At 33.3% G+C, this 26,257-nt stretch overlaps 2 protein-coding genes across 2 annotated transcripts in view; one reads left to right on the top strand and one right to left on the bottom strand.

Moving 5' to 3' along the window:
* Positions 1-848, top strand: part of Dnapol-epsilon58 (DNA polymerase epsilon subunit 2) — a 3,207-nt gene extending 2,359 nt beyond the window's left edge. Inside the window, exon 5 of the mRNA XM_076308819.1 lies at positions 536-848. The gene's annotated coding sequence lies outside the window, so the exon portion shown is untranslated. The remainder of the gene's footprint in view (positions 1-535) is intronic.
* Hph (HIF prolyl hydroxylase) lies at positions 58-26,257 on the bottom strand. Its single transcript, XM_076308818.1, has 5 exons — positions 25,510-26,257; positions 24,123-24,823; positions 5,362-5,481; positions 2,759-2,969; positions 58-1,464 (listed from the first exon to the last, which is right to left on the bottom strand). Exons 1-5 carry the CDS (start codon positions 25,904-25,906, stop codon positions 1,433-1,435), a joined length of 1,461 nt encoding a protein of 486 aa, XP_076164933.1. The 5' UTR covers positions 25,907-26,257; the 3' UTR covers positions 58-1,432.

The following is a 26,257-nucleotide window of genomic DNA, read 5'->3' as shown; positions in this document are numbered from 1 at the left end:
AGGCAAATTCGATACTTAATTCACCATACCCACCACTCTTCTATGAACAATTACATGCCGATTTTGTACAATATTTATTTTCACATCACAATTTTCATCACTTTTACAATACTTCAAAAATGCGTCTTCAATTTACAACTTAGTCCACAACAATCTTCACTACTAAATATAAGAGCACATTAAATTGAGTTCAACCATTGAAAATAACTTAATCTCTCATTGAGGATACTGTGTGATTTGTTGGTCCTCAGTGTCCAATAATACAATAAAAGAGAATTGAAGAATAACTTATTAACATATATTCTTACGATCGAATAAGTTTAATAGTATCAACATAATACACCTTGGAAAAATTCAACATTCTCCTTCTCTCTCAGATTGACTAACAAATTTGTATATCAGACTTTCTATGTGGAACACAGGAAGTACGCATTTATTTTTTTTTCCATTTTCCTTATCGATTTATATAAATAGATACATACAATAGTAAACACAGTGTTTCTACATCTTCATAATGTACATAACAATATTACAGGTACAGACTGGGCCCCGGCATATCTCAATTCACTGCACTGGAAGCATAAGTCAATTACTGGCCATTCAATCAAACATTAGTGTAAGGATTATAATTTGTAGAACAACGTGTAACGTATGAGATGCAATAATAAATCGTGAGAGTTTCGCGAATATCGCATTTTATATTAATAATGAGCTGAATTGCTATTAACAATATCAGCTATACAGAAGATAAGGGAACAAATGTATTTGAAATATAATAGTTATGACATAGTTTCGGAAAGTTTTACAAATGGAAACATTATTTTATTATTCAAATCGCTTTCTCTCTCTCTCCCTCATACATACACTTATTCACACACACATTCTCTCTTTCTTGTCTTACGTATACACATACACCCTTTTTTCTGTACATTATGTACCTCAGCAATTGTACGAATTACAAATTGCTGTAAGAATTCTTCGTACTCCAACTATTAAAAGCTAAGTATTGTGTCGACAACGAACAAATCTTCAATCGAGTGGCAAGCAATTGCTCAAATTTTACTTTTCAAACGTTCAATTAAAGTATGAGCGTAAAATGTTAGAAAAAACGCAGATTATTAATTATATTTATAGTTGTGAATTGTAAGAGCTATCGCGTACTTACCCATTCGAATATATTACAGTGCCGCATGTAAAAAAAAAAGAAAAAAAAAAGAAAGAACGCGCTTATATCTATTGCACATCCTTAGACTTTTTTTATAACTGCGATCTCAGTATCTCTTATAATCGACTATATCTTAATATATAATAATACGCAATATTTTATGTACCAGTGCTTTCTTCGTGTAGCTATGTACAGGTGTATAAGTTTAGCTAGTAGAGTTACAATTTCAGTCGACGGACGGTGTGACGGTCCTTCACACTCCATGTCTCACGAGCTCTCTTTCTTCGCGTGTAATTCTCCTAAAAATTAAGTCAACAGTGTAAGAAAATAATAAACGTTTAATTGTGTGTGGTAAAATTTATAGTTTCATTATTTCTAATTACAATGATCAAAATTAGAAGACTACATATTTAAATGGTTTTAATATGTAATAAATTATCGTCGTACAAAATATTCCATTTCAATCGATATACGTCATTGGTAAATTCAAATAATGTTTCAAATAAAGGTTGAATCGGTTTCGATGTGAACGTCACATTACTTGCTCATAATTGGAGTATAAATGAAATACCGTACCTTTTCTCGTGTACAAAATTGTATGATAACTTCGAGTAAGATTGAAGAAAAAAAAAAAGATAACTCGTATTACTTATAGTCATATTATACAATATCATCTTTACATTTAATACAATACTTCAATTCATTCTTAACGTTGATACTCAAAATGATGTCCTTTAGACTAGTAACAAAGATTTACTCGATCTCAAAGAGATCTATGGACTTGTTCAAAAGTGTCGAATTAATTGGAACACTATTTACTAGAATCATTACTAATATAAGTAATTCTTTCTACTTTTCTCGAAGCTACAACGTTACTTGCAAAGAAGTACGTGACTTCTTTTGAAAAAGTAACAACAATTTTCAAGAACTATCCACTGTGATCGGAACAAAATTAATTGGCCACTCAAAAGTCCCAGAGATTTTCCTCCGCCATTGTCTTACCTCTTGTTTTTTATAAACCTACAGGCACGTGCCATCTCTCAAATAGCATGACGTATAAGTAGGAATTGTACACTACTAAGTTATTCAATAAGTTTTGTCGTTCGATAAAACTTATTGAACAGTACAGTACTACGTTGCTCAATAAATTTTGTCGTTCGATAAAACTTATCGAACAACAACCTATTACATTCGAAAAGCAACCTTGACCAGGTAACTGGTTTTGTTCGCCACGTGTCTCATTCGAAACCGTTCCATTTTGATCTAAACCGTTTTGCAATATTGCTAATAATTTCGATCATAGACCCGTAAGTAGATTAAAATGCGACATATAATCCCGAGTATCCAGTAAAACTATTACAGGCCCGAGATTAAATATCCGAGATTTCTTCGGAATTGTCTAAAAAATGTGATTCCTTAACTTTTTTCGAGCGATACGAATAATGGCCGCCGAAGCGAAAAAATGACGGTTAAAAGTTCAATATGTTACAGCTTTTCTGCGAGTTAAAATTGAAGGGGAAAAATTCTAAGGCTCATTTTTGGCAATTATACGTTGAATTTCGTTCGTGTCTTGATTCCAACTAATATACCCACTTTCTCTTTGATATCTTCGGCAAGCTTGGTTCCTTTCTTCGGCGTCGAAGTACCACAGAGTGATTGCGTATCTGGTTTCATATGCTGGCTGTACCTCATGTGGATTTCTCCTGTCGGACCAGAAGAACAATATTCTATCGAAAAGGGGTTCTATGTCCGCTACTTGATCGCGCCAGCCTTCTGGAAATATCCTTAAGAGACCACCATTTTTCTATAATCATAAACATCATTCGTGATTTTAATGAGCGATAAGAAATAATTACCTGAAATAATAGTGCAGGGCAAGTTTTCCCTCGTAAAAGAGAACAGATTTCAAGTAATCTTCGTTGTTCAAAAAATACTATCTTATTCAGTACACCATTGGGTAGTTAATAGAGTAACTGTTTGATGTATTGTTTCTCGATTTATCATTACCGTTTTATCAAAACTCTTTAACAATTTGTTGGAAAAATCATTTTAAGAAAAACTCTTCCATACAGATATGGGTTTTACACTAATTGTAAGTAATAGGTTGTTCAATAAGTTTTGTCGTTCGATAAAACTTATCGATGAACCTAGTACTATATTGTTCAATAACGACAAAACTTATCGAACGAACTATTACTTACAATTAGTGTAAGACCCTTATCTGTATGGAACTTTTTGTTCAATAAGTTTTATCGAATGACAAAACTTATCGAACAACCTATTCATGTAACTACACAAATCAAAGTTTTATTATTATATTATAGTAAAATAGTTTATAATTTATTACTATTACAATGATTATTATTCATCAAGATTTTACAAGATTACAAGTTACTGTTTCGTACAATAAATAAATAATCGCAATGTCCTCAACGAGTGCTAAATTATTACAAAGTATTACACTGCAGTTACAAATTTCATTCGATGTTTCATCGATTAAGTAATGAACGAATCAATAAATATATTGTTTTAATTTTGTTTCGACAAAGGTCGTTTTATATTAATCCTTTAGATGTTGCGGTCGCCCATAAATGTTCAATCGTGCGTTAATTTATGCATGCAAAACGTGACTGTGGATTTCTGCCTGCACCTTCAAATCTCGCATTGAATGTATTAATCTCGTAATTTAATCACAATACATAAGAAACTTTAATCTGTTGATTAGTATTTAGAACAAAACAATGAGACAATTTATCCAAGAAATTATCAAAATTTTACATAAATTATGAAATACTCTACTGTACACAAACAAACAAATCACCCATCCAGAAGTTCATCGTATTTTCCACATGCCCCCATTATTGGAGTACGGATGCAAGATTAATTGCAGTAAAGCTCCGCTATCGTGTAAGACATTTCAACACCCGGTAAGATTATATTTACGATGGCAAGATACATTTTTCGTGTAGCCCAACGTAAACATTACTCAACGTGGTGTTCCTATATACGCGAGGTAAATGTTACATGGAACGACTCACGTAGGCCATAAACGTCCTTCATGCCCTATCGTATTCCCTTCATTCGAGCAATTTGATTATCAACAGATCCGTAGTACGTGCTAGTGCACTACTCGAATGCGTACGGAATCTTAACAATGTTCACGGTAATGAATATTCTACATCTTTCACTGAACGATTCCCATTATTATTCTTGCGATATATTCACATTTCGCAGTTTCAGAAAAGCTTCCAATTTAATCGTACAGGCGATATTCGTTGAGCCAAAAGTGCCCTGATCCACACGTGGATCAACGAACTATGAACGCGTTAATATTCATTAACGCGAAAAATCACGAATATGCGAGTTATCTCAGAAGGTATGGAATTTTTACGGACAGAATAGTAACGATGTATCTTTATTGTACCAACATTGTATACTGTAAAGAAGAAGAAAAAAACAATACAGTATCGATCGAAGAAAGCAAAAGTAAGTGTAGGTTTGGTACGAAAGCGAGGTACAGTTATATGCTGTATTAGTTTAATCTTTGAAACAGTATGATAAAAGTGCAATAAAAGAATAAAGAAAAATGCAGAGAAAAAGAAATGAAAAAATAGAAAGTAAGAATAAGTGTATAAGATGATAACGTTGATAAGAAGGAGAAATAATACGAGTATCGAATGACTAACAGTCGTTAAAATCATGTTACTACTTTATAATTGGTCATTGTATAGTATCCGGTTATTTTTTAATGCATAATGTACTAATGAAGCTAATTTTGATACATATATTTTATACAAACACATTGCAATGAAAAAAAGAAATTCAAATATAAAAATTTAGATAATTTATGGTGTGAAATATTTGATTACTGTAAATAAAACAATCGGAAGGTATAGTGCATTTATCGTTAGGGGAAGAAATAAAGTACATATTTATCCTTTCTGTATGAGTATTTTGTATAAATATATGTATAATTATTATACTTTCACGACAAGTTAACTTGTCTTGGTCGATGTGAAGAAGTGCTCAAATAACGAGTTAATTTGTTTTGCTCAAAATGACGAATTAACGTCTCCTTTAGTTAATTGTTTTTTTTCTTCTACAACCTTGCGAAAGTATAATTGAAAGTCGAAGCTATTTCGTGGCGCATTTGGAAACTCATAACAGCGTAACGAGACGATTAAACATATCTATACCTTAATATCCCACTCTCGATTGAGATAGTATATAGCAGTGATGCATCGTCCATCTCGATTAGGATTGTCCACGTGTTTCACATAATGCGAACCGTGACCAGGATAACAAGCCACCATCGCCTGAAAAATAATTCATCGTGTTATGTTAATCGAGGAAACTGAATGTACCATTGTGAATACGTTTTCAGGCCTGTGATTGAATAATTATCCAGTTTTGCAAAATATTATTCAAATGGGTATTCGAAAACATGTTTCGGTTGAAGATAATTAGCAAACACAAATGGTTGTGCAGGTGTGTATGCATGCGAGACTTTCGGAGTAATTTGTTAATTGTTTAAAATGGGGAAAGGGTAACAATGTACAACATTGTTCGGCTCTTCCAGAGGGTGTTTCCGATATTAATACACGAAATTGGGAAGCGAACAGAATCGATCAAAATAACGTTGAATTTATATAAATATGGATTTGTTTAATTTTCAAAATACTGTGGACATTCGTTATTGTAGCTACTGACGATGTGAAAAAGAAATTTTAAGATAAGAATGAAAATAATATTGTCTACAATTTCTACAGTTTGTTCAATAATTCCAAGAAATAATATCACTCTATCTTTTACACAAGGATTTTATTTCTGATTTTGAATAAAACACTTTGTATATGAAAAGTGAGCAGTATCTTATAAATGAATTATCGTTAGAGGATATTTTTTTCTTCTTTTAATTGAAACTGAAATTGACAAAGATAAACAATTTTAATGGTGCACCGAAACAAGCATGCGATATAGATGACAAATCGACGGTTAACATGTTATAAAACATGTTATATAAAACAAACTTTTACATCATAAAAAAAGGAATAAAGTATCATTAGTAGGGTGAACCTACGATTATTTCGACCACTGTACACGTGTAGTATCATAATTGAAATAGTCTAATCTTAAAGAATAGTATTATGTGTACAAATGAATTCTCAAACCTTTCAAAATAAATGTAATGTTCATTTATAAATAATTGCACGCACGCTTTAATACTCTAACGTGACGGGGAAAAAATTAGTTTAAATAAATACTTTACATTTAAATCAATTTAGTAGACGAAAATTGATTCGTACACTCGATACGTTAACGTTCAAAACTGTTAGGAACAATTTTGTAATAACTTCCAATCTTTCCTTCATTTTGTTTTAAATTTCGCCAGTAAATGGCCACTATCGAGACTTTTTACGTTATATGTCGTTCGTTGATATACGATTTACATTCTTATAATTGTATCGTTCTCTTTAACGGAAGTTAACCAGTATAAAATTCTCCGTATCTGCAAGTTCAGACGCGATAATTGACAGAAAATATTATATATTGCAAATACGTGAATTGCGAAGGTGTCGGACTGTATCCCTATTATTAGATGTGAATGCACACACAACTCGGAGATAACATCGCGTGCAAGTTGTGAGTCACACGGTTTACCCGTTACAGTGAATAAGAGTCTTGTTTTGACTTAATGTTAGGTCGACTGTTGTCTTGCGTGAGGCTGCGGTGAGTGACTGTTCGGATCATCGACTTTTGCCGTAGTCGCAATTTACATACCATGGTCGTATGAATCGTAACAACATATCTGTACCTTTACCGCGATAATTGGCCTCGTTGTGTCTTGATACGACAATGTTACGGAATGAAACGAAAAGAATTGAAATAGAAAGTCACCTGTTCCGTTTTTTGTTCCACAATGTTTCGCGCAGAGAATAACATTGTGTCGAAGATACGAATGCTGAACGAATTATGCGTATATATTATATAAATATGCAGTAATTTCTCATTTTAAGATAAAAAATCGGGATAGTTTTCTTTGACCGAGGGTCGGTAGAGAATTTGTTCTCGCGACTGAAACGAGTCCCTCGAAAAGGATAATAAGAGAGACGTAACATCGAAAATGAACGAGATAAAGCAATAGCGAGCAAGTAATCAAAACTTCAAACGAGCATCGGTGTGTTAACGTTAATGTGTTGTATTATTAGATAATTATTCGTGAGAGTATTATTAATCATAATATTACCTACTCAGGTATAGAATATAAATAATTATATATGTATATGGAAACATAACTCCAGCAAAGGATGTTTAAATGAAACTTTGTGTTCAGCGAATGATGATGTTAGCATAAATTTACGTTCGTGATAATTACACGCGAAATGGTTAAAATGTGGTGCACCTTCTACCCAATCGAATTGTTATTTAATCTGAGAGTAATATATGTACCGTATTTAAATTTCAAAATCTCTATTGCCCTGAAACGTTCACAATTTGCAAGTTTATAAACATCGCTGCAATTCTATACATGCGGAAATAGGAAATATATTATTATACTGATAAAGAATATCCGCAAAGTGCTCCTCCCCCCGATTATGACGAAACTTTACAGGAATGTGAAACGCTAAAAACTAAAGAATATGTAATATTTGTTCTCTAACGATATCTCGAAAACTATTGAATATAGAAAAAAATTTTAAAAATAAATTCTTGACGTTTTTTTACAGAAAATAACAAGCTCTACAAAGTAGTAACAAAATTAGTAAAAGAATCAAAAAATCACTTTTACCATTTTTTACAATATTTTGGAACTATTTTTATTTCAAATTCATAATTGAATATTGTAGGGTGTTAGCGAGGGTATGTGCGTGTATATGAGAGAGAGCATGAAAGCGACCCTACTGGGGGATCGTGACAAACAAACGAGGAACAGTCAATGGGACTGAAGTTTTCCGGTGATAGTGACATAACGCAGCCTAATGCATGGTCAGCATCTTAGCGACCACCTGAGAGAACTAGCACATCCGGTATGCGCCATTTGCATCCCCCACGACGATTCGGGACTTAGGTCACGTAGACCCAAAACTTAGAGTATAAGAAAAACCATTGTCGAAAATTTATCGTCGTAGTATGACGAGGACAGTGCATCTCGTGTCAGAGAATAACGTAGAAGAATTGCAATGGCGAAGATTCTCCGAATAGAGTGTGTCACTGGACGAGAAACGAGGAAGAACTGTTTTTGTACTTTAAATATATTTTTGTTACTGATGTCACTCTTGTTATTGATGAAAGGCTGAACCTGATACGAAGGACGAAAGAAGAAATGTGACGTGCTTACTTCCTACAACTCCACGTGACGTTATGGTCAATGAAAACAAAGGAACTGGTATAGAAAGTCTCCTGCTTCTTTCTATTACGTGATGTACCTCACGGAGGGTAGCAACATGTCTGAAGTTTCATTCACCATGACGCTGAGCACGTAGCACATTGAACGCGGTTAGTTGGAGTGCATACAGGGTGTGACTGAAATGGGTCTCCAAAAGAAGCGTATTCCATTCATCGTAAATATCAGAAAGGATCGCACGAATACGGATCTGCAAACGCTTTTTTAATTGTAACAACTAGCTGCTTGCGGTAGATTTTTTGTAGCTTTCGATACCGGTCGCCTGGAATGTTACACACGTATCTATTTTTTATAATATTGGGTTGTTCGGAAAGTCATTTCGTTTTTTTTTGAAACACGAAAAAAAAAAATATCAGGTTGTTCGGAAAGTCATTTAATTTTTTTTTGGTGAAAATGAAACACGATTTTTTTTAGAGTGTATGAACATTTATGAAAGAAAATATTGGGTTTTTCGGAAAGTCGTTTCATTTTTTTTTCGGTGAAAACGATTTTTTTAGAGTGTATAAACATTTATAAAAGAAAATATTGGGTTGTTCGGGAAGTCGTTTCATTTTTTCTTTTGGTGAAAATGAAACACGATTTTTTTAGAGTGTATAAACATTTATAAAAGAAAACATTGAGTTTTTCGGAAAGTCATTTCATTTTGTTTTTTGGTAAAAATGAAACACAATTTTTTTAGAGTGTATAAATGTTTTATTTTCCCCCCAAAAAAATGAAATTACTTTCCGAACAAGCCAATATTTTCTTTTTTCGATGAATGAAATTGCAGTCCTCGCATCGATAATTACGTGCCAATGCACGTTACTAATGTAACGACCTTATCGATTTCAATGATCTTGAGGTAAATACGTTCGAGAGGGAAAGTCCACTGAGCATCCCCAAACCACGATCAACTTTCTATCTACTTATATACGTATATACTTAAGTACTTAATCATATTTACTCGGGCAATATGCTTATTGTTTAAAGACGCAGGAGGCACTGTTTATTTTATTTGGACAAACAAAGGATGGTCAGAGTTTGTAAATCAATTTAATATTACAAACATCGAGTTATACGATCCACTTTTATCTTCAATAACAAGAATCAATCGAGACGGACATAACGCGACTATGCGATGAACGTGTTCACCTTGCAAACGGTTTTGGAGCAGATTGTAAGAAAGTAACCCGTACGTAAACGTTACTTTGTTCAATGTATACATTTCATTTTAATTGAACGAATTATCACGTACGTATTAATCTTTAGTCGCCGAACAGACAATATACAATTATATGTTTACATGTCTATTTCATTTCTTTTTTATTAAGTAAAAAGAAAAAAAAAAAAAATACACACTATACACACAACATCTTCGATATTTATTTACACGTGAGAAATAAAAATATTGAACGATACACTTATTAATTTGTAGTATAAGTGTACTCCAAACGACGGTAATGTCGTTCGAAAGTTTACTTATTCGTTGTAAGCGTTTTAAAAATGTTGTAGCGTCGGTCACTCGTGACCACCATTGTAATGAAAATGTTAATAACGCTTACGTAATCGCTTTTGTTGAACAAAAGGAAGTAATAGGAGAAACACTCCCAAGAGTGTATACACGAGGAAGCACATGTAGCTCCTCGGTGGTAAATATCAATGTAGCCCGGATATGCCCACAGCCGGATGTATTGGTGTGGCGGGACGCTCGCACGCAGGTCAAAAGTCCCTGAATGTGCACACGTGTACAAAAAGGGCTATAATGCTCGTGAGGTTTGTAGGGAGGAACGAATAGGGATCACTTTTTCGCCTTGACCCAAATAGCAATTTAACCTTGGTACTACATTGCCTGCCGTGAACATTCTCACGTAGCCCAGGGAACATGTGCTACTCTGGCTAAACTTCTTCCTCTATTTCGTAAACCGGAAACGCTAATGTATTCACAGTAGGTACGTTATCAGGTGAAATATTCGTGACATCTGGTACTCACTGAAAAGTGTATAAATAGTCGGTACAAAAAACAGACTCCAGCTTCGTAATTTTTTACTATAACCGTCTCGTGTTACAAAAACCTAAGGAATAATAGAGGGTGATCTAAAAACAGAATCGACGAAAGATAAAAGAGACACGACCGATTTCAATGGATGTGCGAATCAATTCTGATGAGACGAAGCAAGACAGAGACGAATGTTTAATTTTAGTGAGATCTTTATTTCGCTCTTCTACAAAGTAGAAACATTTCGACAGATATTTGAAATTTTTGTAGAACAATATTACTGTTCTTATATTAGTGGCACATTATTAATTACCGTTGTTACAGATAACGTTAAATACACAAGAATTTCGCAAGAGAAGAAAATACTGCAGATTAAACTGTACGCTGCTACGTGTAGTTTGCAAAGCACTGACTTTCACAAATAAACTAAATTGTCTGTATACTCCTAGAAGTTAATTGACAGATCTATGTTAACCGGCTATTCTTTATCTTTTTCTCCGCTACTCTGCATAGTTATTAAATTGTTAACACATTTTATACGCGTCATGGGAGAAAACTCACGAGAAACATATTTTACAAACTAATTGCTAAGAACGGATACTCTCGTTACAGTGTATTAATTATTGTCCGTCGAATTCTAAAAAAAACTAAATTACGACGTCGGATCATTAATCGTCAATATTTAGAGTGAAACATGAATAGAGCATTCAAGAAGAGGAAGCGCTATTCAATGATCGCTAAACAAATATATGATTGGCTCGTTATCTCTCTAAGGAAATATAGAGATAGATGTTTCCGTAATAAAAAAGTGTATGTAATTTGTAACTCGTATTTATTAAACTTATCGTGAAAAGCAATCGTTTGGTTCTAAAATGTAATAAAAATACGTAACGCAATAAAACGTTCTATAATGTGTACGTGTGATCTTTGCAGTATATTTATCGTTTAGGCAAAGCGTGCAAAATTTCGTTTATCGTTAAATTTCCGTAATATACTAAATAAATAGTGGTACATTAAAAAAAAATGAAAAAAAAATGAAAGAAATGCAACACGATCGTCCGAAATGGACAACTACGTTTACATTTAAAATTTATCGGTGGATAATCGTCGATCGACTATAATTTTCCACGTAAATATTTGAGCAAAGAATTCAAATTCTTACACGCTTAAAGACACCCAAAATACTCATATTTCTCTCTTGAAACTGTCTTTTCGATCACATGTACGAAAAGGTTTGCAGTCTACTCTGAGCAAGGCGCTGGTGCTACGTGGTCTTTAGCAATGTTACAGAATGGCGAGTGCCTTTCACTGTGCCTGCTAAAATGGTAAAAGATGTAGGCGGGAAAACGTTCCACGACAGAAACTTCAACGGTGTAGTCCGAACTGGAAACAGTGTTTTTTTTTTTTTCAAAACTCGTCCAATATTGACAATTTTCAATGACCATTGTACGCCACTAGATCACCTTGAGGGGGACAATTGATAATGAGTGTTGAGCTATGACAATTGATACTGAGCGTTGTAACAGCATCGTGTTGTTTTAACGTTCAAGCAACACCGAAACGTCTGTGCAATCAGTTAGCTATTATCTTTCTGGATTTCCGTGGCGTCGATCTACGTCAGAATTATCCGAGTGAATTGAACGCGAAAAGACACTATTCAGTACCGGGATAAATTATACCCGCACAATTCAATGCCCGTAATTACGTGATTTTCCGTACGCGTACACCTTGAGAGATGTATGACTCCCGCTTGAAATATTTCCTTTGGATCGCGACCTCGTTATCTTTACAGATAATTGAATTTATTGACCGGTACTGGCCGATATGATACAGACGGAGTGCAACTTCGGTACAAAAATTCGATATTGTACACTTTACGTGCAGCTTGTCACGTTTCTCTGATAAAAAATACAACCCGGCAAAAGTATATATCGCGATAGCGTAGGGATCTCTGCTTTAGATTACAACTAGTAAAGAAGAAAAATTCGTCGACCGTTTCGAATGTGATACAAGAAAAACTGAAATTTATGTAAATAGAACGCTACTCTTTGTGAAATCAATGGTGCTGATCGATGGTCGAATAATTGTGAGTGGTATCGTTCGATGAACGTTTGACGAATGAAATTAAAATTGTGTTACCAAATTATGTTGCCGAGAATTGAACTAATTATTTGTAATGTTTACGTTCAGAAACATAATATTTAACTCTTTTTAACGTTTTACTGTCTTGTATTCTTTGAAATACTAACGACTTTATACTCGGTTAATTTGTTTCTCCGTTGTTTTCTCATTTCTTGCTTCTTCCTGGTTCCACCCTCTCCTCAATAACCCTTAATTATCAGTTGTACGTGAACTGAACGAACGCGTTTAAATCGATCAATGAACAAACTAATTTGTGTGGAACATATTGCAAGATTTGACGCTGACTGTGAATTTCTGACGATTAGTTTATGTACACAATTTAAATAAATATACAGAGTGCTGATAGCGCTAGTAATTAAAAACGTCTGTGGTGATGACGTTCGCTACCATATTTCATCACACTGCTTGTACCTCGCATTCGTATCTTTATGAATAATGGATCTTATTTCCGCGAAAAAAATTCAGATTAATTGTGACACTAATAAGTTATAAACACAAACTGGATTGACTATTAATTATGCATAAAAGCTAATGCATAGAATAAATCTTTGTTTATTAAAGGTGCTCAAAATATTAAATACCGTTTGTCATAATTTAAATACCGTTTGTCATCATTCTTTTTGCGCTATTACGGAGAACGTGAGTACAATTAATTGCTTCTGTCATGGTGAACTTTTACATCGATTAATCATCTAATTCAATGAAAGGAATTTCTTTCATTGTACGACTCCCAGTAACAACATTCGAACGTATACTTATAATTCTGAAATACCCTATATAGTGATCATTAAAAGAATTTACTTCTTGACATACTTTATTGACTGCATCACTCTATTTGTCATTGAATTTGTACCGGCTATATCATGAAACTTAAAGGTCGATTTAGAATAAAAAAATAATGAAAAATGTATCGAAGTAGTTATTCATCATCATTGAATACAAATTTTCAACAGGTATTGTTTGCATCAAAGGAACTGACTGAAATGATTCAATCTTCGTGAAATTATTTACAAGTAGTCAATAAAATCATGTGTAAAGTATCAAATGCTGATTGTTAATGTCTACCTGGAGTCGGTTAGGTATTATCTTATTGTTTAACGTAAATTATTACGACACAAAAGAAGCTGTAATTTTGAGGTAGAATCAAATTAAACTCGAATTTTTTTCATAAAAATTTCCATCTTTTTTTGCATTTTATTCTTAAAATAAAGAACTAGACTTTTTCTTCTGAACAATGCAAAATAGTAGGAACTGTGAATTTTAAGCGAGAACTTGTGAGACATATATACATGTGCTCGATAATTGATATAATTTATATTGAAGATTGATGAAATAACTGTTCGTATAAAAATATTCAATGTACGACGTCATATGAAAGAATTGTTTTTTCAACGGAGGCGTCAAAATGATCTCAAGGTCAACTTCTTTTTTTTTAATGAATTGTTATACTTTTTTTACTACAATAAAGTGGAAACCGCTTCGAAGAATTCAGACAGGTTATTCAAGTTTACAAGTATCTGCATAATGTAGTGCACGTGAAAGTACATTTTGTAAACAAATTAAAGTTCGAAAATTTGAACGTCTATGTAAAAGCTACTGACACAAATAAACACTCGAGACAATTACACTATACATTTTTGTCTTTGCGATACATATTGCCATATTTACAATTTATCAATTTCCAGTATACAAATTTATAACTGTTTCTTCTTCGATGAACAAAATTTTATGACACTGTGATTTTACGATACTTTAGGAAGAATTTAAAAATATTTTGCCCATTAATAATTAATTGGAACCTCAGTCTTCTGAATTTATGAAGATCGTGTTAACAGACCAAATGTTAATAATAGTGTAGAGAACTCGTGATCGCAGGGACGAAAAACGAACAATAATCTACAAATAAAATTTTATTTAAAAGATAGTTGACGCCTTGCAGGCCAAACGGAGAAAAAAATGAAATCGCGTTTATGATTACCTTAACACTTCCGCGTAAAAAAAAAATAATTTCTAACATTTAATGTTTATTTGAAATTTGAACGAGTATCTATGAATGGTATCTCCGTATGCTTTGTTTGAAATTGAAAACAAGCGAGTTAATTATCTCGGATACAAAATTTTCCACCAGGATTACAAAACAACAGATCTATGCATTGGAAGTAACAGAAACGCGACATGTGACTACAAAATAGGAGCTACGTGTTATTCTCGTGAAAAAGTTTTCCGTTAAAGTAATTGCATGTGTTTCGTGGAACTGAAAGCAAAACATACGTATTTATTGAACCTCGAATAAGGAAAATATTTCTCTTCCATGAGTCACTAATTGAAACAGAATTGTTGTGAACAGTTGTTCGCTGTACAGGCAACTATTTGCATTGAATTTCGGTTATCTTGAAAATTGTTTATAGAGTTTATTTCCATGTTCCTGATTCTGTGTAAAACATATGCACGAGAATAATCAATGTAGTTTTCGCCCTAGAATTATTTTGGAGGATAAACAAGGAAAACTGCATCGTTGCTGAGCTAAAATTACTTCAAACGTATAAACACGAATATAGTCGTGTGTCATAAACTGCAAAATCTCAAAAATGTTAAGAGCGTAACGTGTTACCAAGTGCTTGTATGTTCTGCTTTTAAACTTTTATCAGTAATTCCTATTGTCATATTTCGTAATAATGAACTTTGGAGTAAAAATGTCCTTGACACTCTATTTCTACAAATGATTAACATTTTTCATAGTTATTTAATATTCTTCCGCGACAAGTAAAATATAATATGAAATGCTTGTATTTGTCACTGTTATAAAACTTGTACTCTGAACTATAATATAATAATATATTTATCGATAACGAAAAATAAAATAGGACTCCTTTTGTTATCAAGGTTATCATTTTGCTTTATTTTATATTTTTATAACCAACAAGTATTAGAAAACTTGTTGGACAATAAAACTGTAAAATTTTTAAAAATTTATACGACATATGTCTGAAATAAAGATACAATTAACTAGCACTCACATTATTATAAACGTCACTATATAAAAGAGCATATATCGTACTTCCAGATTACATATATAGTATCACAAAATTTTAACAGTTGGAATTTAAAAATATATTATTATCTTTTCAAGATATCTTAATAAAATAAAAAGAATTTGTACGAATGCCTGCTTATGCTATTCTTTCCAGTATTTATTTGTTAAATACAACAAACGACACGTATGGTATGTTGAAAACAAAAAAGAACTTATTCAAAATAAATGATAGATTTTGGTTTAGAGTTAATGATTGTCATAAAATTATATGTTTTTAAAAATATAAATTATATTGCTTTATGTGCACAAAGTTATTCAAAAGATGTATACAGTTAAAATTTGAAACGAGGAAGTATGAATATTGTCACGTGTTTCTGAGATCTAAAAAATGATACCACTCAAGTTCAATAGGATCGCGATAAATCTTACGCTTGACAATTTATATTATACAATATTCCAGGTATACGACTAATCGGTAGATTTAAAAGAATCTAAAAAATAGCAACATTTTTATTCTTTTCAGTAGATGGAAACTTTAAAGTAAAAATAACGTCCTCGAAGATCTATCAAATTTTTCGTAATTTTTCTTTACTTTCTATGTTACGGATTCTGACGTGTGCTTGTTTACATAAAGTACAATCTGAGACATACAAACTTCTGTAAGTTTAAGAAAACAAGTGTAAACAACTGCCTGCAAAATAAAATTTAAAATAAATTCAAACATTTATACGAAAAATATGAAGATGTAATTTATGAAATATTCCCGAGACCGCAATACTTTTAACTACCCTTTAACTTAATTTTTATAAGCAACTTCCCTATACATTATTCTATTTTCATTACTTATTAACCGTTTGCGAGCTACGGAGCGTGATTACTTCTCCTGTTTTATAGCAGATAATTGCCAATAAATACCAACGTGCGTTTTTTTCTTGTCTCATTATTTGACACTTATTTACGAGCTACATTTTTAAAGCGTTTGTAGAGAGAAAAATGGTATAAGGCAAAGTTAAATGCATCTAAGGAATTCAACTACACCTATTTTTTTATATAGTACCCCAAACTTTTAAAAGTACCGATCGATCCACTTTTTTCTTGTCTAGAAGAAAATATAAAAGCCTTACTTAAAACTACTAGTTCAGAAGTTATTGCAATTTAAAGTTTCCAACATCAAACAACGTATTTTGGAGGGAACATTAAAAATGACTGAAGGAGACTTAATTCGTGTCTTAAACAATATAAAAAAGAAGATGAAGAAAATGCTTAAATCATTTGTTATAGCGTCAATCTTTAACGAGAACAGTTAATGCGTATAAATTAATTTCGGTAAGTAAATGAACTACAGAAACTTTAAATCGTAATAACTTTTAAACTAGTAGTTTTAAGGTACGAGTAAGACCTTCATATTTTCCTGTAGAAAATAAAAAAGTGCATCGATTGGTGCATTCGAAAATATGGGAACCGATATAAAAAGAAATAAGTGCATTTGAATTTTTTAAGTACATTAATACATAAAAAGATGCACAAAAGTAATATAAGATTCTGCTCCATTCTAAACAATTTAACTTTACTCTTTACATTTTTTCCTGTCTAGAAGAATTTTAAAGATACAGTTTGTCTTCTTTGCGTAAGATACTTGAGAATAGATGTTGTAAGACGTTTCTACAATATAGTCTCTTCTCTAGTCTCAAGTAGTAATATTTCTGCAGAAGAAAAAGGTAGTAGTCGCTGTTATTGAGAATTCTCAGTGAAAATGTAATCTAAAGTTTTCAAAAATTCAATTTTCGAACGAATTAAATATAAAATTGCAAGGAGAACGTCATGTAGTAAATTAGCTTTTATATTATATCACTACTTGTCAAGACACAAATAAGCAAAAAACAATTTGCTCGTGTTCCTTTTTGGCAAAATATGTTGGTGCAACATAAATAAGTTCCTACGGCAGACTGATTTCTTGAGAGATTTATACTCCTATTTAAAATATTTTCTCTAATTCCTTCTTCATGAAATTCGTTCGAAAATCCAACTAGAAATCATTGATGTTCAAAGCTCTAATTTGTTTCGTTCGTAACTCAAACCAGAAGCTATCTCAACATTTTACAAACATGTAACTCCAAACTCTTATCCAAATATTTTGAATAATGCGTTTCTTTTTCAGTATCCATTTACATTTGCGAACAATATTTTTCAGTTATGAACACGAATAAAGATAGAACCAGGAAACAGTTGGAATATGAAAGTCTGAATAATATTATGCAACTTTTGTTACAACTTCATTAAAGCCAAACATTGAAGAGTTTGTATCTAATTCTGACATTCAAATTTACCTTACACACGTTTTCCTCCAATCTGTACACATATATGTATGTACTTCACATTCTATTGAATAAAAATATATCATTTCGTCTCGAGCTGAAATTTGACCAGTAAAAAGTAATTTATTTTATTAGCGTAGAAATTGCGCGCCACTGGCCTAAAGTGTTCGTAGCATTAGTCAATTTCACGATAAACGCGTTCTTCGGTAAAAAAAAACAAAAGAAAAAATCAGCCACGAACGAATCGTGTAACAGAGTTAGAGAAAACTGACCTACCAAATGCGAACGCGTGCATTGCGAAAAGAAAAACCTTAAATTCTCTTCCGTTCTATTCTCGTCGTTTTCGAGCCACACTTCTTACAAACACGTCGCCTCTAACACGGTGCCATTACAATTACAAATTACACGGAAGGTATTCCTTAGAGCCGATCAGAGAGTCAACAAGCAACGGTAAATACCCTCGTGAAAACGTCGCAAGAGACGAATAAATTCGTCCCCAGACGATTGGCACGCTCTCATCCGAGGAACTGTACGTATGCATGCACAAATGCATATGTATATCGCACCTCGGCGATTCTTTCACCTTCATCAAGGTTAAAGAGCGAGATGCAACCGGCCGCTTGTAAGGATTTAATCGAAAGTGAACGGCCGGACGCAAACGCGTTAGTCACGATCGTTGAAAAGGGTTATCGTACAAAGCGAATTCTATGTATCGATATTAAATGGGGGAAAAAAAATAAGCACTACTTGCTGCAATCGATGACAGTTGAGTAACATCCGTGAAGAACGATGGTATTTCTCGTTTTCGTTATTCGATGGAATATCATCGGGACACGATACTCGCCGTACGAAACCATTAAAATGTTCTTTATCGATTAAACTAATTAATACAACATATAACTAATTCGAAGAGAAATCGAAATAAAATCCTGATCAATTTGAACGTCTGGCACGATGTATAATACAATCAATACACGACGACTCTTTGTTCGTCTACGAGCAAAGTTTCGCTAAATTGTTCGCTTTTTTGATATCATTACTCCTTTCCCCTGGTACCTCCCGAGGCTAAGATTTACATAAATTATGTAAAAAATTCAATATGTACGTTTCGTAAGATGGTGAACGTACATTAACGAAATATCTTCCCGTTGAAGAAACATTGGTGACCTTGATTACTCCGAAGGAAGATAACTTTGGTAAAAAATATCACATCTCACTCGCGCTATGAAATCATTCGACGCTTTGTTTCTCGTTGCAACGGTTTTTTCATCATTTCGACGAAGAAGAAAGTTATTAAATTTACATAAACGTGAACTACATCGTAACTACACAACCGTTATTTTGTAAACTTTTATCCAGATTCAAATGAGAGTTGACTAGTTATTCGTGTTATTTATATTACACGAATCAAAGACTAGATGAATTTAAAAATGGACGACCGTGAAAATCTTACTTAGTATTTAAAAATCACATTACACACAATCTTGTAATATTTATATTACTGTTTCTTACTACTAATTTTAATTTTTCTGAACATAATTCTTTCAGAAACCACAAACAGGACACCTATCACCTTCTTTTTCAATGGGAAAATGATTCGGACAAAATTTGAACGATTTCAAAGGATAAATACGGTACAACGAGAATTGTTCATGGCTACAAATATTTTTTCACACAAAAGCACACATTTTTCTCTTTTACATTTCGTAGCAGACACTCGTGTGTACTTATCGTACAAGGAGTATGACCTTAAGCTGACCTTGAACTTCAACATTTAAAATTAAGCATAAAACGTGTTTTCTTCGAATCTGTAGGTCATCTGTAGGTAGATGACAGAATGTGATTTGTGAATGTGCATAATCTCGTTTATCAACATAGTACGGATGTGTACAAGGTATACTTTCCTTCGTATTACGAAGGCCATCGATCACTGTATCGATAAATATATCACGTCACGTTTCTCGAAGTAAGAGGAAAAACTGAAGCAAAATATATGGTAACAAGGAACACTCCTTGTAAGTTAAAAATAAGTTGAAATTAATAATCAGCTCATTGACCGTACTAATGCTGTTTCAAAGTTTGCTCGTTTCTCTTAGTGTTCAAAATCACAATGTGTGCATAACTGAATAATCATCAATGTCTGCGATAAGATGTGGAAGACAAAAATGTATTTTTTTGTGTGAATAATATCGATGACCTTGAAAATTGGCTTTGAAACAAAATCTTTTATTATCCCGTATTCAACCTGTGGAACCATTCAAATTACAATTGGAAGAATTTTTCGTAACAAATGTAAAGGAGACAATTAAATGTCCTGTTTCTGTTAGGGCACTATGTATACATTAACACTTATAAATTTATCCTACTCCAAAAATACACTCACTGGATAATTTTAACGATTGAAGGATTAGTCACGAGTTATTAAAAATAAATGCAAAATGTTTCTACATGCGTTACAAATACGTTACGTTTATGTATGTAGTGTATTTTATGGAAACCAGTACACAAGTAAGAAAGATGCACGATTTTCTGTACAAACGACTACAATTCATACTGCGAAGAAATGATAACTGTTAACGTTCTACGTTAATAAGAACACTTCACTTTCAGTGTGATTTGCATATAACACTTACGAGCAGAATTTGAAAGAAGATTAATCCTATGCGAACGAATATTTCGATACACCATTTAACACACTTTTGCTATTTTGGACGCACGTCGAGAATTTCTCGACAAAAACCCTCACCACAAATCGATATAAATTGACTTCCTAAATACGTATGTATTCATTGCCATCTGCTTTAAAAACTCTCTATCAGCATAGGGTGAAAAATGTCGAAGAAGAAGCAGAAAATATTGAAATAGAAATTAGAGGAGATTTCAAACGATACAAACCGAAAGTATACTTCGAGTTTATATCGCTTCAGATAGTCGACGAAATATTATCAGAGACAAAGATGGTCCAACAAAATATTAAATAATCGATAAATGGATACAAGTGTATCTGAATATATTTATGTACGAACATGCAATTTTGACACAACCAGAGCCAATTTACCTCGTCAGTGTTACGTTTAATTTGTTGTGTTTATTGATTCGATTTCTAAGGACACAAATATTCTGTGGTGCTAGTTTCTAATCAAGCCCGCATCAATCGACAGCTTAATCAGTATACTATCTCTTCCTATCAATATCGATCCCGCCATACCTTCTTTTGTAGTAGGAGTAGAGAGCCATGTACGAAGATTACGAATTTTTCTAAAATTCATTGTAATCCTACGCAACAACGTATCGCGAGCAATATTATTTCTCAGTTTTCTTATAGACATTGGTTCAAGATAAAAGGTTACTATGACACGTTCATTGAAAAGCACGACATGTTTGAAACTTGTAGCATTTTTTTTTTTTTTTTTATCATTGGTGACTCAAACTTCGCCCGCAAGTGGATGTATTTTAAGAGCACTCTGTAGACTACACACTGTATGTGTTTGTACAATACCGATGTTGTTGTTCTCTGCCATGTTCCATTCAGTTTGGAAAACAGAAGTTTCAAAAGAACGATAGATACCTACTGACTGCATCCTCCGATAGACCAGTAAATTTAGATTGAAACAATACAGAATTCGAAGCGTACCGAATATTTTCTTGCAAGCTATAAGTAGAACACCGACGGAATGCATAAATAATGTATTTTCAAAATCGACGAACTCCGATGTAACTGCCACCAATGTCTCGTTTTCATTTTTTTTTTTTTTAGATTCCTCGCTTAATCGAACCCATTTCATCCGAATAACACGATTTGAATTTCGTCTACAAAAGACAAGTTGTCGTGTGACCGAAGAAAAGATCAATTACACACCAATTACTGCTTTGGCATAGAAGACGACACGTGAAGTAAAAGCACATAACCGAACGCAAGGAGAAATTTCAAAGGAAGAAACACTGTATAGATAGAACTCCTAATTAAATATTTCATTAATTCGAAGTTTACCGAATGTTTTCTCGGGAACTATAAATAAGCCAACGACGAAATGTATCATCGTGCCTGATTTGAAAATATGTACTTAATTATTTGCTAGACTATTGTTTCTATAGAAAGAAGTTGCTCAATCTTGGAGGAGAAACTTGACGATACGGTTGAATTTTTAATCGGATAATTAGCTACAGAAATTAATTCGGTGCTACGTTCCTTTTCTTTTTCACTCGGAGTACACGGTTTTCGTTATATCGATCTTATTATTAAAAATTCGTCATTGCGTCAACTTATGATAATGATTCTTAGCGATCGTTTTATCAATGTATTGCAAAAGAACAGTTAAGATCCACCGTCCTACGGTCTAAAAACTATGGATCTGTGTTCGTAGCGATGCACCGTGAAGGTATCGCTCAAAGTACGTATGCAGTGTACGATAGATTCGATAAAAAATATACAGTTTGATTAAAAGTAAGGAACTTGACATTAAAAATTTCGCAACTAACGATTGGAAAGAAAAATTCGACCCCGCCGTTACATTCTCCATCCGAAACCAAACAATTGTCGCATAAACAAGTTCTTTGTCTTCGATAGTTACAAAAATAACTGAGTACACATATGCTCGCGGCGTACGACGGACCAGTGGTGTTTTTCCCGTCTAGTTTTTCGTCGATATAGCCTCGTTTCACCTGTACCGCGCGATCGTGGTACTGTTTACAAAAGATGAGACGTGTAATCGAGAAGAACGCTCATTAGACGCAGGTTGCCTTCTGGAATAAGAGACGAAAGGGAGAGCCTGCACGAGAAAGAGAAAGAGATAACGTCGAGTGAGCCAACCATACGGTGTACGTGACCGACTGCACTACGTGTGTTCCCACTCTCGTCTCGGCTCGCTCATTTGGTACTCGAGCTCCCCGAAAGATCGTTGCAATTTCGGGATCCTGACCTTCTCTGCCTACCAGTGTCTCTCCTCCCTCTCTTTCTCACCATCTCTCCGACGCCTACGAGATTAAACGCCGATGTTCACGGGAACGCGATGTTCTTTCTAACCGATACTGAACATTCACAATCAGTGGCATCATTCATTGGAGCTCCATGACAAAATCAGGAAAACGTGACTAACTCGATTACGACAGACATTGCGGAAAACAATAGTTTGTTCCCCTGAAACTTTACAAGGAACTATGTTTCATCGATCTTGCGTAATTGTGTCACTGTACAGTTAATACTCTTTGAAATATAATTATTATTCGAAAATAAATGTCAACGTGTCCCACTATTTACGTTTATAACGATTTTCCGTAAAATCGAAATCAAGGAAAAAACTCGTAACGAGTGTATTCGTTCGCACGATCGATACATTTTCTTTTTTTTTTTTTTTTTTTCTTTTAGAAATATATGCGACACTGCGGGTATTCGTTTCCTGTAATAAAATGTACGATGCTTCTAAAACATCCGAATTATGATGCATTATGCGTAATGTGTTCAGAAAACTATGTACACAAAGATTTTTAATATTAAATATAATCGGGATAATCGTACGCAACTGCTTTTTCACTAATGTAATTTAAAATTTGATGCGCTCATTCGAATTCGACGATCTAATTTTATACCTGATATTCGATATCATGAGCTATGTTTGTAAAAGAAGTGTTGCCTTGTCAAAGCATTCTGGAAATTAATTAACGACTTTATTCGATTATGCGTTCGACAAATCGATATTTTACGCATAACCGACATAACATAATTTAAATCTATCGATTTAACTATAAATGGAAAAATGTTTATAACGCAAACTACTAACTACATTAATATTATATTGCATGCTTAAAAGAAAAAGAAAATATTTGTTTAAAATCTACCATTTTACTGTCAATTCTGGGGTACATCAATTTAGCAAAATATATTTTAGTTAAGTACCTTATTACTGTACACGTAAGTGTTACAACAAATAGTGCAAACATAAACTTTGACAAAGCTAATTCATTTTATATGCAACACAAACAAAGCACTACATAATAGTAAAATATCATTCAAAACGAACAATTATAGTTTAAATAAATTATGCAGATTCAATACAATTTTTGAATCTAGTGAAAACATAATTGTTTACCTTTGTTCTTCCATTGATTGTATAATTTCCCATCTTTCCATTGTTTCGCATTTTATTTGCCCTCATAATGATAGCATCAACTTGAGATATAAGCATTCCAATATTTTGACATTGTTTTTCTTTCCCATCTAGCCACGTTATTTGATCACCACGAATTGTTTTTAAATCATTTGCACCTGCTTTATTAGAAACCAACTGTCCATCCTTAAATAATCCAGCACTGTACATATTTAAAACTTCGTTTAACACTGCAAGACCTTTCTCTGTGCCTAGAAAATTGTCTACCACGCATACACCATATTCATCCATATCTCTAATCACGTTTCTACAAATCTCGTCTATCAGTTCTTCAAGATTATTTCGGTTTTTATGAAGGAAAGGTGGTAAAAGTTCCTCCTCGCGAGTCAAATGAACCTCTGGGAAGTTCTTCATACCGTTATGATGGTGTGTAGGCATGTCTAATTCATTATCTTGAAGGTTATCAAGAATTCTTGAACTTTCTAGGACAGGATTCAATAATTCTGCTCTAGCCCCAAGGATTGTATCTTCAGAACTTCCCTCGTATGTTATAGGAGAAGTCCACCCATCCGCTCTGCTATTACGAGTTCCTTTTGCCTTAGTACTATTGAGTTTCCTCTTGGGATTCTGACTTTCTTTATTCTCTGATTGTCCTTTTATTTCTTCTTCTTGTTTATTAATTCCTGGAAGCAATGTAATGAAATACATCATTTTTAATCCAATAAAGAAAAGACAATATACTTAAATAGTAAAATATTTGTTCTACACAGCATTATAATTCATCAACAACGAATATATAGACTATGCTATCAAAAACAAGACAAACATTTGACAAATAAAACAATAGCCAAACTATAAAATACTTTTACTGTAAAATTACTTAAATCTGATTTAGATTTCACATTAACTTTATTTTTACCATTAGGATATTTAAACTGTTTCAAAATGGAAAAGAAGATTTTATTTGACAGTTTAAAAATATAAATCAAAATAAAATATCTTTATTAGATTTCTGACTATTCGAAAAAGAAAGTTCCATTGTTTTATCTTCATTTGTTTTCTCATACATAATTTAATATAATACTTCATCAAATACCACTCAAATGCAGATATATTTCTCTCGAACAAATTAGTTGAAATATAATTGTTAATCTATTTTCACAACAATATAAATAAAATAGTATTTCTGAGTAGGATTTCAGAAATTTCATACAAATAGAATAGTATTTGAACATATTTTATTTAATTCTAATTCTTCTTACAGAGTAAAACATTTATTCTGTACAAAATAATCAATAATAATAAAATTCAAAATTCGACACACTTCGCACAAAAGGAAATGAAGAAAGCAAGATTGAATTTTAGGTACCTTCAAGATGTTTCACGTTATGATTCACTTTCGGTACAGTATTCGATCCCCGCGTTGTTTCTGACACTGGCTTTTCGTTTAGGTTAGAAACCACTGGTGTATTTGAGACTTGGCAATTTCTAAGAGAGGAATCCTTCTTCGTAGACTTCAGAATGGAATTTTTATTAGCAGTCGAAACTGTATCTGGCACAATCGATCGCACAGAATGAGTAGCACAAAATTCTTTATGACGTTTCCAATCCCACCTTTGGTGCTCTTTGGTGCAATAGAAGACGGCCTTGCACCGTGAACACCTTAACAGCTTGTCAGTTCTGTGACAAACTACGCAAACCACCGTTGCACCTATTTGAACATCACCGCCGGGTGTCTGTGCACGACTGACTATCGGTCCGGACATGTTTCGTCGTTTATTTCGCGGCCACGAGTGCCGACGACATTTCTCCAACGAGGGAAGTCACACACGCACTCGATCTGCGTACGGTACTACCGCGCTATCGGGGCACCGCACTGCTTATACGTATGAACGCTTGATTTACATACTACATGTATATATATGTGTGTGTATATTATCGAATCTGCAAAATACCTATAGGTGCAACGATGATCAAAACACTGATCTTCGATGTCCATTAGTTCCTACTACGTCTGCACGTAGTCTTGCGTACACATGGTTGTGCATAAGTATCGAATCGCACTGAAGAAGTTCTTTCTTTAAAAATTAGATGTTTACTATCTTACACATCCACCG

The sequence above is a fragment of the Ptiloglossa arizonensis genome, chromosome 4 (genome assembly GCF_051014685.1).
Source record: "Ptiloglossa arizonensis isolate GNS036 chromosome 4, iyPtiAriz1_principal, whole genome shotgun sequence".
NCBI lineage: Eukaryota > Metazoa > Arthropoda > Insecta > Hymenoptera > Colletidae > Ptiloglossa > Ptiloglossa arizonensis.
The sequence above is the reverse complement of the archived record's forward strand: the minus strand, read 5'-3'. Positions and strand labels throughout refer to the sequence as shown.